Source organism: Camelus dromedarius, chromosome 16, assembly GCF_036321535.1.
Source record: "Camelus dromedarius isolate mCamDro1 chromosome 16, mCamDro1.pat, whole genome shotgun sequence".
Classification (NCBI taxonomy): Eukaryota; Metazoa; Chordata; class Mammalia; order Artiodactyla; family Camelidae; genus Camelus; species Camelus dromedarius.
This window is the reverse complement of record NC_087451.1, coordinates 15,553,322-15,567,441: the sequence shown is the minus strand read 5'-3', so window position 1 is coordinate 15,567,441 and position 14,120 is coordinate 15,553,322. Positions and strand designations below refer to the sequence as shown.

General features: G+C 38.7%; 2 protein-coding genes across 2 annotated transcripts; both read left to right on the top strand.

Moving 5' to 3' along the window:
* Positions 1-1,894: 1,894 nt before the first annotated feature.
* On the top strand, positions 1,895-2,838 carry LOC116157947 (olfactory receptor 1E1). Its single transcript, XM_031469748.2, is given in 2 exon segments — positions 1,895-2,078; positions 2,081-2,838. Coding segments are annotated over 2 exon segments (942 nt in total).
* Positions 2,839-13,162: 10,324 nt separating this feature from the next.
* Positions 13,163-14,120, top strand: LOC105103684 (olfactory receptor-like protein DTMT). Its single transcript, XM_010997293.3, has one exon. It carries the CDS (start codon positions 13,170-13,172, stop codon positions 14,118-14,120), a length of 951 nt encoding a protein of 316 aa, XP_010995595.3. The 5' UTR covers positions 13,163-13,169.

Below are 14,120 nucleotides of genomic sequence, written 5' to 3'. Positions count from 1 at the left end.
CTCAGTTAAGCAGCATTAGCAGGGTGAAAATCCTAGCAATTGGACCCAGTTATGTCTCATTGAGGAAAGGAACTTCTTATATCCCTAATACTCTTCCTTAGTTTTCCCAGCTCTGAGGCACACTCTGAGGTATGGATATCTGAAGAAGAAATGGAGCAAGGTCTCGAGGGTAGAAATTATCTTTATTTCTTCCTTTTCTCCCCAAATTACTAAACATACCCATCAGTTTTACCTTTTTCCACATGTATATAACTGAATCCTGTGGGTATCAACACAAGGAATAAGTGACAGTGTGCATGTGAATAGTGGGTTGTCTGTTTAGGATAAAGAGTAGTGTGATTGAGGTAGTCTAATATGTTCCATGTCTGAGGTTACATCCCAGACTTTTGTAAAAAAGTATCAAAAACTAGTGAGTTCTTGTTCTGAGAGGACTTAGGAGGAGTAGATATTCTAAAACAACAGGAGTTTTCTGTCTTTAAAGTTGGAGGAAGGCATGTCTTAACCTGAAGCACAGCCAGTAAATACCTCAAAAAATGAAACATTGCCTACATCTAGGCACTGTTCCAGGTGCTGGCACTGCTTCAGTCATGAAGGTAGTTATGGCCTTTCCTGTGTGAAGTTGACAATCTGGTAGGGAAGACAGCTATAAATGAATAATAGCTTTGGGTACTGGGTGCTGAGGGAGCATAGCAGTGGGTTCTCATCTGGTCTGCGGAAATAGGGAAGGTTAGCTGAGTAAGAGACTTGTAATATACCTGAAGGATAAAGAAAGACAAGCCAGGTGAAGGAGCAGAGGGAGAAGGATGCTAGGCATGAGGAAAAGGAAAGGCAAAAGGATGGAGGCAAGAAACTGTGACTTTTAACTCCAGCATTGGTGGAAGAGTGGAATGTGTATTTCATTATAGGGTAGATGAAGATGTGGAGGCAGGCAAGGGTCAGATCATGGAGCACTTTTTGGCCCTTGAAAGGAATTTTGTCTTTATCTTAAGAGCAATGACACCATGCAGACTTTAACAGAATAATGGTCAGATTTTCATCTTAGAATGCCATAGTGTGAAGAGACTGAAGGAGAGTGAGCATGGAAGTAGGGAGATAAATTAAGAGGCTGTTTCGATAGTACAGACAAGTTGTGATGTTAGCCTGGTTCAGGGTAGTGAGGGTTGGGATAGTGGTGGATGAATTAGAGAGAGAATTAAGTGGGAGATCCTACAAGACTTGATGGACTGGGTGCTGATAGTGAAAGGAGGGAATGAAAGAAAACTCCTAGGTATATGACTTGAGCCTTGATTTCTTTTACTGAGGTGTGAGAGTCTTGAAAGAGTGGGCAGGGTGAGCTCATGTGGGATCTTTTGGGCTGAAGATGCTTGTGATATTCCATGGGGAGATAATCACTAAGCAACTAATGGAGCTGTGAAAGTGATAGAGGTTTATCCATGAGATTTAGATGGTAATTAATGCCATAGGAATGGACAAGCTCTTTCAAAACTGTATATATAGAATTATAAGAGAACAGTGTTTAGGCAAAAGCCCAAGAATACACCAATATATAAGATACTGTTGGAGAAGAAACTAATCAGAGTTACTGGGAATGAATGGCAGGGAAATATCAGGAGAACCAGGGTGAGCCCATAGAAGATAGAAGATGAGAGTGTTTTAGAAGAGAGGCAAGAGTTACACTATTGTTACATGCTAATTGATGAGAAATGAAGGAAATGTCTGAAAAGTAGCTTAGATTTAGTGATGTATATTTCTGATTACAAAGAGTGGTGTTAGTGAGGTTGTAATCAGTTACTGAAGAACAGCTAACAGACCAGGTATCACAGAAATATGTTCATTTTTCTTCCGGTTTTTAATGGACACCATTATTTTCTCCTAAAGATACTGGACACAGAGCATGATGGGAAGAAATCAAAGTGTCATCTCAGAGTTCCTCCTCCTGGGCCTGCCAGTTGAACCAGAGCATCAAAACCTGTTCTATGCTCTGTTCCTGGTCATGTATCTTACTACTGTCCTGGGGAACCTCCTCATCATTGTCCTCATTCAACTGGACTCTCATCTCCACACACCCATGTATTTTTTCTCAGCAATTTGTCTTTCTCTGATCTCTGTTTTTCCTCTGTCACAATGCCCAAATTGCTGCAGAACATGCAGAGCGAAGTCCCATCCATCCCTTATGCAGGATGCCTGACCCAAATGTACTTCTTTCTGTTTTTTGCAGACCTGGAGAGCTTCCTCCTTATGGCCATGGCCTATGACCGCTATGTGGCCATCTGCTTCCCCCTGCACTACACCACCATCATGAGCCCCAAGCTCTGTCTGTCCCTGGTGGTGCTGCCCTGGGTGCTGACCACGTTCCATGCCATGTTACACACCCTGCTCATGGCCAGATTATCTTTTTGTGTGGACAACGTGATCCACCACTTTTTCTGTGATATGTCTGCTCTTCTGAAGCTGTCCTGCTCTGACACTCAAGTTAATGAGTTGGTGATATTTATCATGGGAGGACTCATTCTTGTCATTCCATTCCTACTCATCATCATGTCCTATGCACAGATTGTCTCCTCTCTCCTCAAGGTCCCTTCTGTTAGAAGTATCCGCAAGGCTTTCTCCACCTGTGGCTCCCACCTCTCCGTGGTGTCCCTGTTTTATGGGACAGTTATTGGTCTCTATTTATGCCCTACAGCTAGTAATTCTACTGTTAAGGACACTGCCATGGCTGTGATGTACACTGTGGTGACCCCCATGCTGAACCCCTTCATCTACAGCCTGAGGAACAGAGACATGAAGGGAGCCCTGGGAAGAGTCTTTCACAAAAAGAAAACTCTCTTCTCTCTATGACAGTAAAGTTGAGATTTTAACATATTTTACCCACTAGGTATATTGATATTAATATTGAGATTTTAACCCAGACTTGTTGTTTCCAATGATCTTTTTGTTCACATCATTCTACCTCTTATCCTTTTCTCCTCTCATTTATTTTCACATATACATTATCTATTTGACCTGTCCTGAACCTCAAGTGAACTTTCTATCTCCTTTGCTACAATAGTTTAGTTTGTCTTTATCTGGAAGCTAACTCATACCTGGGGCCTTAAAAGTTACTCCCTCAGATATGGGGAGGAAAGCCAGAGTCTGGTTAACAGCCTCACTTTTTAAGGTTGTCTCTCTCCTATTTTGGAATTGATCAACAAATTTTACATCTGTGATTTTTTTTATATTGCATCTTTTTTATTGAAGTGTAATTTATTTACAATGTTAATTTCAAGTGTACAGCAAAGCAAGTCAGTTATGCATATACATACATATATATATTTTAGATTCTTTTCCATTATAGCTTATTATATGAAATTGAAAATAGTTCCTTGTGCTACACAGTAGGTCCTTGTTGTTTATCTATTTTATATATAGTAATATGTATCTGTTAATCCCAAAAATTTATTCCTCCCTGCTCCATTTTTCCTTTGGTAACCCATAGTTTGTTTTCTATGTTGGTTAGTCCATTTCTGGCTTGTGTCTTTTTTTAGATTCCACATATAAGTGATATCACATGATATTTCTTTCTCTGTCTGACTTACTTTACTTAATATGATAATCTCTAGGTTGATCCATATTGCTGCAAATGAAATTATTTTATTCTTTTTTATGACTGAGTAATATTCCATTACACACACACACACACACACACACACACACACACACACACACACACACCAACCACATCTTCTTTATTCATTCATCTATGTACATTTAGTTTTCCACAGATTCTATGTTGTAAGCAGATCTTTAATACCTACTTGTTTCACATAACAGAAATTTTATACCCATTCAAAATCAATTCACCATTTCCCCACCCTCCTACTCCTGATAACCACCATTCTGTTCTCTTCTTCTATGAGTATGCCTATTTTTGATGCCAAATATCTAGAAAGAAATCATGCAGTTTTGTCCTTCTGTGAGAGTGTTATTTCACTTAACATCACGTTCTCTAGGTTCATTCATGTTGCTACAAATGTCAAGATTTCTTTCCTTTTTTAAGGCTCAATGGTATTCCATTGTATGAGTATACCACATTTTCTTATTCATTCATTGATGGACGTTTGGAATCTATCCCTAACTTGGCTATTGTGAATAATATTGCAATGAACACAGGAGTGCAGATATCTCTTTATGATCCTCATTTCATTTCCTTTGGATATGTAGCCAGAATTGGGGTTGCTAGATCATATGATAGTTCTATTTTTAATTTTTTGAGGAGCCTCTATACTGTTTTACATATTGGCTGCATCTATTCATACCAACAGTGTATAGTTTCCCCTTTCTCCACATTTTCTGTGACAACTGCTACATTTTTTGTACATGTTTTATTTGTTTTGTTTTTGATACTATCCATCCTGACAGGTGTAAGGTGATGTCTCATTGTGGTTTTCATCTGCATCCTCTGATGATTAGTAATGTAGAGCACATTTTTTTATATACCTAGTGGCCATTTGTATGTCTTTGGAGAAATGTCTATTCAGGCCCTTTGCCTATTTTTATGTCAGGGTGGTTTTTTTTTTTTGCTGTTGAATTACAGGAGAGTCATACATTTTGGATAAAACCACTCACTAGAATGATGTTTTGCAAATATTTTCTCCCTATCCACAGGATGCCTTTTCACTCTGTTGACTGTTTCTTTTGCTGCACAGACCCTTTTAAGTTTGAGATAGCATCAAAAAGAATAAAAATCTTAGGAATAAAATTAACCAAGAGATGAAAATTATAAAACAGTGATAAAAGAACTTAGAGTGGAAACAGGTAAATGGAAAGACATCCTAGGTTCATGGATAGAAGAATTAATATTGTTAAAATGTCATATTTCCAGCATGATCTATAGATTCACTGCAGTCTCTATCAAAATTCCAGTTGCATTTTTCAAAACAGAAGTAGGAAAAAAATTCCAAAATTTCTATGGAATCATATACTCTGCCACGCAAAAGCAATCTTGAGTAAGAAGAACAAAGCTAGAAGCATCACTATTCCTGATTCAAAAATATATTGCACTTTTTTTGGGAAAGACCACTTCCCTACGTTTGCACTGCTTGTGTTCGGGATTCCAAATAACTTGATTTGAGGAGAGAAGAGGAGCCTTGGGGTCCTTTATTTGGCAGGGAGAGTTGGTAAAGTGATTAATACACTGTTGTTGGAAGACAAGTCTGGAAGCTTGAAAATGTTTTGGCACAGTGTTTAACCCTAGAACTGAACCTTAAAACCCAGCTGAGTAATAGAATATTCTGTTGCCCAGGAGCCCACTGAAATTTTTAAGGAATTCTAGATGGCACTTGAGTGTAGGCAGGTCTGTTAATGACAGTATAGTCTCTTGATCTGGGAGGCTCAGAGACCCTTCCAGGTTTCCTATGAGTTAGAAACTTGTTATAATTACACTAAGATATTACTTAGCCTTTTTTACCGTTCTGAAGTAAACTGGATTTTCTGACAATGAGTGGAAAGCAGGTGCCCATGCGAACCTAGATGGCCTATTAAAGAGATCCATGCAGTTTCTAATGTATTCATGAATTACAATGAAGATGATTACATATATAAATATATTACAAAGCCACAGTAGTAAAAATAGTAAGTATCAGCATAAAAATAGGCACATAGATCAGTGAAACAGAACAGAGAACCCAGAAACCAATCCACATGTAAAATCAACTGATCTTTGTACAGGGTGCCAGGAACATGCAATGTGTGTATCCACAATGAAAAGAATGAAATTGGACCCCTACCTACACTATACACAGGATTCAACTCAAAATAAATTAAGGACTCAAAGATCTCAAACTGTAAAAGTCTTTGAAGAAAACATAGAAGGAAGACATTTTGGCCTTGATCCTGGCAATGGTTTCTTGGATTTGACACCAAAAGCACAGACAACAAAACCTGTGCAAAACCAAAACATAGACAAGAAGGAGTATATCATACTGTATTACATTTCTTGATTCATATTCCACTTATTTACCCAAGGAACTGTTTGTGTATATGTGTGTGTCTCTGTGAGTCTGTATATATGTATTTACAAAAATGGATTACTGATGATACAGGTTTTCTTTTTCTATTCAGTATTACATTTCCTGATTTATTTTAATATTCTCCATGAGTTACTGAAGGTAGAGGACTTGCTATAATGAATAAACCCTGAAATCTCAGTGGTGTGATACAACAAGTGTTTCTTTCTTTCTTATGTAAAATTCAGTTGTCATTGAGCGATGGGGACACTATGCTTCATGCCATCAGGTGACAGAAGCACTGAAATATTCAATATATGGTTTTCACAGTCACCTCAGGTGTTGAGTGTAAAGGGAAAGTCCCAGGACATTTCATGGAGATTCTGTCACTGAGACCCTAAATCATACACACAGTCTTCAGCACAAACTCAATAAAGCTGTTGCTTTAGAACTTTGCCACTAAAGTGTGCAGCGGCCAGCAGTTGAAAGAGTTGGTTAGTGTGGTAGTGAATTTCTTAAGTGTCCCCCTAATATTCCCATCCATTTATTGCTGTAAAGGGCCTTTGCAGATGGAAATAAAAGTAATTATCAACTGACTTTTTTCTTCCAGTTTTATTGAGATGTAACTGGCATACAGCACTCTACAAGTTTAAGTTGTACGGCATTATGATTTGACTTACATCATGAAATAATTACCACAGTAAGTTTAGTGAATCCCCATCATCTCATATAAATACAAAATTAAAGTAATAGAAACACATTTTTTTTTACTTGTGATGAGAAGAGTTTGTATTTACTCTCTTGACAACTTTCATATATAACATACAGCAGGGTTAATCACATTTATCATGTTGTATATTACATACATTAATTACATCCCTAGTACTTTACTTATAACTGGAAGTTTATACTTTTTGACTACCTGCATCCAGTTCCCTCACCTCTCCCCTCCACCTCTGGTAACCACAAACATGATCTCTTTTTCTATGAGTTTGCTTGTTTTTGAAGTATAATTGACCTATGTTATTTTCTGTTACACAACATAATGATTCAATATTTCTATACATTTCAAAATGATCACCATAGTAAGTCTAATTACCGTCTGTCACCATACAAAGATATTACAGAATTATTGACTATATTCCCTACATTGTACATTTCATATCCTTAAAATTTATTTTGCAAGTGGAAGTTTGTACCGCTTAATCTCCTTTACCTATTTCTCTTCTTCCTCCCACCCGCTGCTCTCTGGCATCCACTTGTATATTCTCTGTATCTATGACTCTGTTTCTGTTTTGTTCATTTGTTTTGTTTTTCAGATTCTTCATATAAGTGAAATCATACAGTATTGGTCTTTCTATGTCTGACTTGTTTCACTTAGCATAATACTCTCTAGGCCCATCCATGTTGTCACAAATGGCAAGCTTTCATTCTTTTTGTAGATGAGTAATATTCCATTGTGTATATACCACATCTTCTTTATCCATGCATCTCTTGATGGGCACTTAGGTTGCTTCCATATCTTGGCTATAGTAAAATAATGCTGCAATGAACATGAGAGTGTATCTATCTTTTCAAGTTAGCGTTTTTTTGGGTTTTTTTTGATAAATACCCACAAGTGGTATTTCTGGATTATATGTTAATGCTATTTAAAATTTTTTGAGGACCTTTCATATTGTTGTGCATAGTGGCTACACCAATTTTCATTCCCACCAATAGTGCACAGTGTTCTCTTTTTTCCACATCCTCACCAACACTTGTTTATTTTTTGTCTTTATGGTAATAGCCATTCTAACATGTATGAAGTGGTATTTCCTTTTGGTTCTGACATGCTTTTCTGTGATTATTAGTGATATTGAGTATCTTTTAGTGTACCTGTTGACCATCTATCTGTCTTTGGAAAAATCTATTCAAATCCTCTGCCATTTTTAAGTCACATTGTGTCTTTTTGCTGTTGAGTTGTATGAGTTCTTAATATGTTTTTGATATTTACCTCTTATCAGGTATATGATTTGAAAATATTTCATTCAGTACTTTGTCTTTTCATTTTGTTGATGAATTCCATTGCTATGTAGCAGCTTTTTAGTTTGATGTAGTTCCATCTGTTTATTTTTTTTTTGTGTTAAATCAAAGAATCATTCCAAGACGTATGTCAAGGAGCTTTTCTGCCTATATTTTTTCTAGGAATTTTATGGTTTCAAGTCTCATGTTTGAGTCATTAATCCACCTGAGTTAATTTTTGTATATTGTGTAAGATAGTGGTTGAGTTTCATTCTTTTGCATGTGGCTGTCTGGCTTTATTGAGGAGACTGTACTTTCCACATTGCATTTTTAAAGTACCATTTACAATAGACCCAACCATTTAATTCACAAAATATGTTATGTTGAAAATTAGGAAACAGTGACTAAAGAACTCATAGAAATCTGAAGAAATTGATAGATATAACATGTTCATGGGTTGGAAGAGTCAATATTGTTAAGATGTTGACTCTTCTGAAATTGATCTAGGGATTTAAAACAATTTCAGTTAAATTCCAGAAGGACTTTTTGGTAGTACAAATTGACAATATGATTGTAAAATACATACAGGGAGCAAAAAAATTTAAGGTGTTTACTATAGTTAAAAATAATTAGAAAATTGTGGTATTAGAGAAATGAGAGAAGTATAGATCAAGACAGAGAGTACAGATTATCAGATAGAGTCCAAAATAGATTCATGTCCATTGATCATTGACAAAGGTGCAAAGACAGCTTGGTGGAAAGTAGTCTTTTCAACCAATGATGCTGGAAAAATTGGATTTCCATGTGAACAGAAAACCTTCAATGCATACCTGACAGTCTCAAAAACAATTCACTCTTAATGAATCATACACCAGAATATTTGTATGCATATTGAGAACGTTTCCTATAACATCCTGTTTTGTGGAGTCAGAAAAGTCCTAGGGCAGGGACTGAAGACCATGTGGAGTAGAACTGAGGTGAGGTGCCGTCAAGTTGCATGTACTAAAACTAGTTAAAATCAGTGCAGAGCTGGCTATGGCTTTATGACTAGAGTAAAAGATGAGGCTGAGAGAACTGAAAAGGGGCACAAGAAGTGTCTCCTCATATGGTTCTCAAGGGGGCAGTGCTTCTACCAGGGGATGTCACAATGGTTTCATTGAATTGGAAGTGGAGCCTACCACCTGGACATTTTGTGGGTTCCGATGTGAACCCCTATACAAAGGGTAGCATTACCATTGAGCCTGGGGTGGTGCTATAGATTAGCAAGGAAAAACTGGTTTGCTCCATAGCTGGAGTAGAGAGTACCATGTCTGAAATTCTGAGGAATTCTTTGAGTACCACTTAGTTTTTCATGTCTAAAAACAAGTGTTAACAAAACTATAACAACTCGGTAAAGCAAGACCAAAGAGAATGCTGATTACCTAGGAAGGAAGGTTTGCATTATGCGACCATGTAAGAATCCCATACAGCTGAGATGATGGCCAAGGAGAACATGAAACGAATAGTGAAAGAAGATGTTGTAAAAGTTAACTATGGCCTTGGTCTACTATAGCATATGGAAGAGCTGGAAAGCAGGAAGTATTCTGACACATATGGAAAGTACTAAAGATGACGGTGATGGCAGGTGCTACTAATGTTTTCCCACGGAAGTAAGAAGGTAGAAACACCTCAGTGGGATTCATACTAGGTTTCGTTTTCTATCTTGACTTGAGGAAGAACTGAACATGATCAGAGAGACTTTATCTTTTCTCTTATTCCAGTACTTTCAGTATATCTGCATGTGGCGGTGTCATAGGTATCTACCCCTTGTTAGCTGCAGGCGGTATTTCTCTCCTTGGGTATGTTTATGAGAAGTTGGGTTGTACTGAGAGATTCTGCCACCTTGAGAATTTTTCCAAAATTATGTGTCTTTATTGGCACTTTGCTCAAAGCACTGATGGCTTCTTTTTGCCCACAGAATAAAGCCTGCTGCACTCCTCAGATATTTTAGTATATTCACAGTCTGTTCCCTGCTGCTTTTTATGGCTTCTTAAGCCATCCTCCTTTACCTCCCAAAGCGTAGGTTCCAACCACACAGGTCTACTGTTCACTGCCTACACAGACAGTGATTAAGTTTTGATACATGAGCTTTTCTCCATCCTCACCTCTCCTCAAAGTAGTCAGGTATGATCAGTGACTAAAATCAGTCACTGCTCTGGGACCCTGAGAGCATTTGTCCCAGAGAGGCCTTGGGTAATGCTTTGTCTTTAATGAGTTCCTCCAGGATCTAGACTCCTTTGTGATTTAGGGCCCTTTGGCCCAGGGATGTGCAAAATTGTAGATATGAGAAGGGATTTTGCAGACGCAGGTGATGACTACAGAGGCTGTTTATTCACATGTGTTAGTGAATAAAGGGGAGCAGGATCTCAGTTCACGGTCCTGGAGTCTCCCTCAGACACACTGGGTAAGTTGCCCAGAGGGTCAACGAGCTGGTCTTTTAGGAATCTTCCCACCTGAGGGTCTTGGTTTCCCAGGTTGTACGATGTTCTGCAGAAGTTTTTCAGGTTTGATAAACTTCCTCTTCTCCATGTCTCTGCCTCCCACAATTTCTCCACATTTGAGAAATATTTTTATTAATGTTCACCAGTTACAATCCTTTTATTAGTGATAGCACTTATCAATATTACTTACTATATAAGATATTTCACAATGTGCATAATTTCAACAAAATAACAGCTCTTGAGATAGGCATTAATGCAACAGTTTTCTGAACACTTGTTTTATTTTAGAATTATCTTGGAGCTTTAAAACCTTTGTACAGACTTCCTCTTAAAGATTGTGATAAAATGTATCTGACAGGTCCAGTAATCTTTACTTTTAAAAGCATCATGTGTCCTTGCCACTCACTGTGTAGTCCATGGACTATACCATGGGCATTACCTGGGTGCTAATTTACAATGTAGAGGAGGGCCTGCTGAGTCAGAAATAGTGTTAAACCAGAACTTCAAGGTGATTTGCATAGACATTACATTTTAGAAGCACTGCCCTAGGTGATTCTTAAGTGCAGTCCAGACTGAGAACTCCTGACTTAACAGATGAAGAAGGTGAGAACCTCATTGCATCATCAGTGGCAGCATCCTTAAGTGCTGTCTCTGGTCTGTGATCTCACTCATACTCTTGACACAAGAGTCACCTTTTTTTTTTTTTTTTTTTTTTTTTTTTACCAGGGAAACGAAATTCTGTGCAATCAGATGTATGATGTTTTCCCTAGATATTTCTCCCCAGTGATACCAGTACCTAAGTCCGTGTGTAAAACCTGTTGGTGTGGATCAATCTGTACCAAGGGGTGAAAATCCCAGCAGTTGGATTCAGTTATGTCTTTAATGCAGGAGATTCCCACTTCTCTTAATGCTCTCGTGTGCTTTGTCAGCTTTGAGATACACTGAGGAGTATTAGGACTCTCCAGAGAAGCAGATCCAATAGGGGATTGTATCTATATCGAGAACTCTATCTATCTACATACTTGCATGTATCTCTATTATTTCTGTCATCTGTATTAGTGAAATTGTAGTGTGTTTTAGATACCATAACATATTCTATGGGGACAAAATTGTACCCATAAATTTTGTAAAAAAAAAAAAAAGTCAACGTCAGTGGTAAGTGGTTGAGGCTAGTGAGTTCTTGTTCTGGGAGTATTTAGTAGAAGTAGTGATTCTAACTTGAAAAGAGTTTTGTTGCTTTTAAAGTTGGAGGCATGCATGTCTCAGCCTGAAGCACAACCAATATTTATGAAACAGCACCTACATCCAGGCACTGTGCCAGGTGCTGGTTCTGCTGCAGTTGTGAAGGCAGACATGGCCTCTCCTACATGGATATTATAATCTGGTAGGGAAGACAGCTATAAAGAAATAATCTCATTGGCATGGAGTGCTGTGGGGACAAGTACAGGATGCTTGGAAACATAGCAGTGGGTTCTCATCAGTCTGGGGAGACAGGGAAGGTTTGCTAGGTAGGCGACATGTAATATATGTGAAGGGTAAACAGAGGCAAGCCACTTGAAAAGGGAGCAGAGGAAGAAAATGCTAGCTGGGAGGGATAGTGCAGGTGCAAAATGCCAGAGCAGGATTGTTGCATTTAAGTCCAGCTCTGCTGGAGAGTGGAATGTGAGTGTAGTTGTGGGGCCAGGTGAAGCTATAGAGCTAGGCAAAGGTCAGGTCATGAATCACCTTTTGAAAGGAATCTGCCTTTAAGGAATTTGCCACTATGTTAAGATCGATGAGAATCCATGAAGACTTTATGGAGAATGGTCATCAGTTCTTCATCTCAGAATGCCTAGTGTGATGAAGAATATTGACATAGAGGGTATTCAAACATGGAAGCAGGGACGTGAAATAAGTTGTCCCAACAGTGCAGACAAGATACGATGTCAGCCTTATCTAAGGCAGTGACAATGTAGATGAAGAGTGGATGAATGGGAAAGACAATTTATAGATCTTGTTGACAGATTGGATGTTAATGAGAGAAAGGAGGGAATGAAAGAAAACTCTCAGGTTTTTGACTGCAGCACCTGGAGCTCTTTTTTTCTGACATATGGGAGACTAGAGGAGGAGGGAATTGACAGAGGGGCAGGGGAGATCAAGAATTTCTTTTGAGACCTGTTTAGCTGAAAATGTATGTGATACTTTGAAAGAAAGATAATCATTAAACAATTGAGTATACTCTTTTATAGGTTAGAGAAACATCTGCACTGAGATTTAAATGGGAATCAAAGCCATTGGAGTAGATGAGTTTTTCTTGGTGGTGTATGTAGAATTATAGGAGATCAGTGTTTAGGAAAAAGCCTTGAACATCAACTTGAAGATATTGACAAAACAAGCTAATTGCAGTTATTCGTGATGTCTGTCCAGGTATGAGGAAAACCAATATAATATGTGTCTCAGAAGCTAAGGGACAAGAATGTTTTAGAATAGTTGGAATATTGTTCCATGTTAAAAGAGAATTAAAGAAAGTAAATCATTTCCCATCATAGAGATTCTGATGATAGAGATTTGGAGTACTATAGCGATTAACATTACTGTGATGAGAGTGAGATCAAGTATTTTTGCAAAGCATCTAACAGACTATGTATCATTGAAATACGTTCATTTTTAAATTCAAGTTTTCATGGACACTATTATTTCTTCCTAAAGATACTGGAGTTAGAGCATGACAGGAAAGAATCAAACTGTTGTCTCAGAGTTCCTCCTCCTGGGCCTGCCCATCGAGTCAGAGCAGCAAAACCTGCTCTATGCCCTGTTCCTGACCATGTATGTTACCACTGTCCTGGGGAACCTTCTCATCATCCTCCTTATTTGCCTGGACTCCCATCTCCACACATCCATGTATTTGTTTCTCGGCAATTTGTCTTTCTCTGACCTCTGCTTCTCCTCTGTCACAATGCCCAAATTGCTGCAGAACATGCAGAGCGAATTCCCATCCATCCCCTATGCTGGCTGCTTGACCCAAATGTACTTCTTCCTGTTTTTTGCAGACCTGGCAGACTTCCTCCTTGTGTCCATGGCCTATGACCGCTATGTGGCCATCTGCTTCCCCCTGCACTACACAACCATCATGAGCCCCAAGCTCTGTCTGTCCCTGGTGGTGCTGCCCTGGGTGTTGACCACGTTCCATGCCATGTTACACACCCTGCTCATGGCCAGATTATCTTTTTGTGTGGACAACGTGATCCCCCACTTTTTCTGTGATATGTCTGCTCTTCTGAAGCTGTCCTGCTCTGACACTCGAGTTAATGAGTTGGTGATATTTGTTATTGGTGGACTCATCATCATCATCCCGTTCTTACTCATCATCATGTCCTATGCACAAATTATCTCCTCCATCCTCAAGGTTCCTTCTGCCAGGGCCATCTGCAAAGTTTTCTCCACCTGTGGCTCCCACCTCTCTGTGGTGTCCCTGTTTTATGGGACAATCATTGGTCTCTACTTATGCCCATCAGCTAGTAATTCTACTGTTAAGGAGACTGTCATGTCTATGATGTACACTGTGGTGACCCCCATGCTGAACCCCTTCATCTACAGCCTGAGGAACAGAGACATGAAGGGAGCCCTGGGAAGAGTCTTTTGCAAAAAGAAAATTCACTTCTCTCTGCCGTGGTAA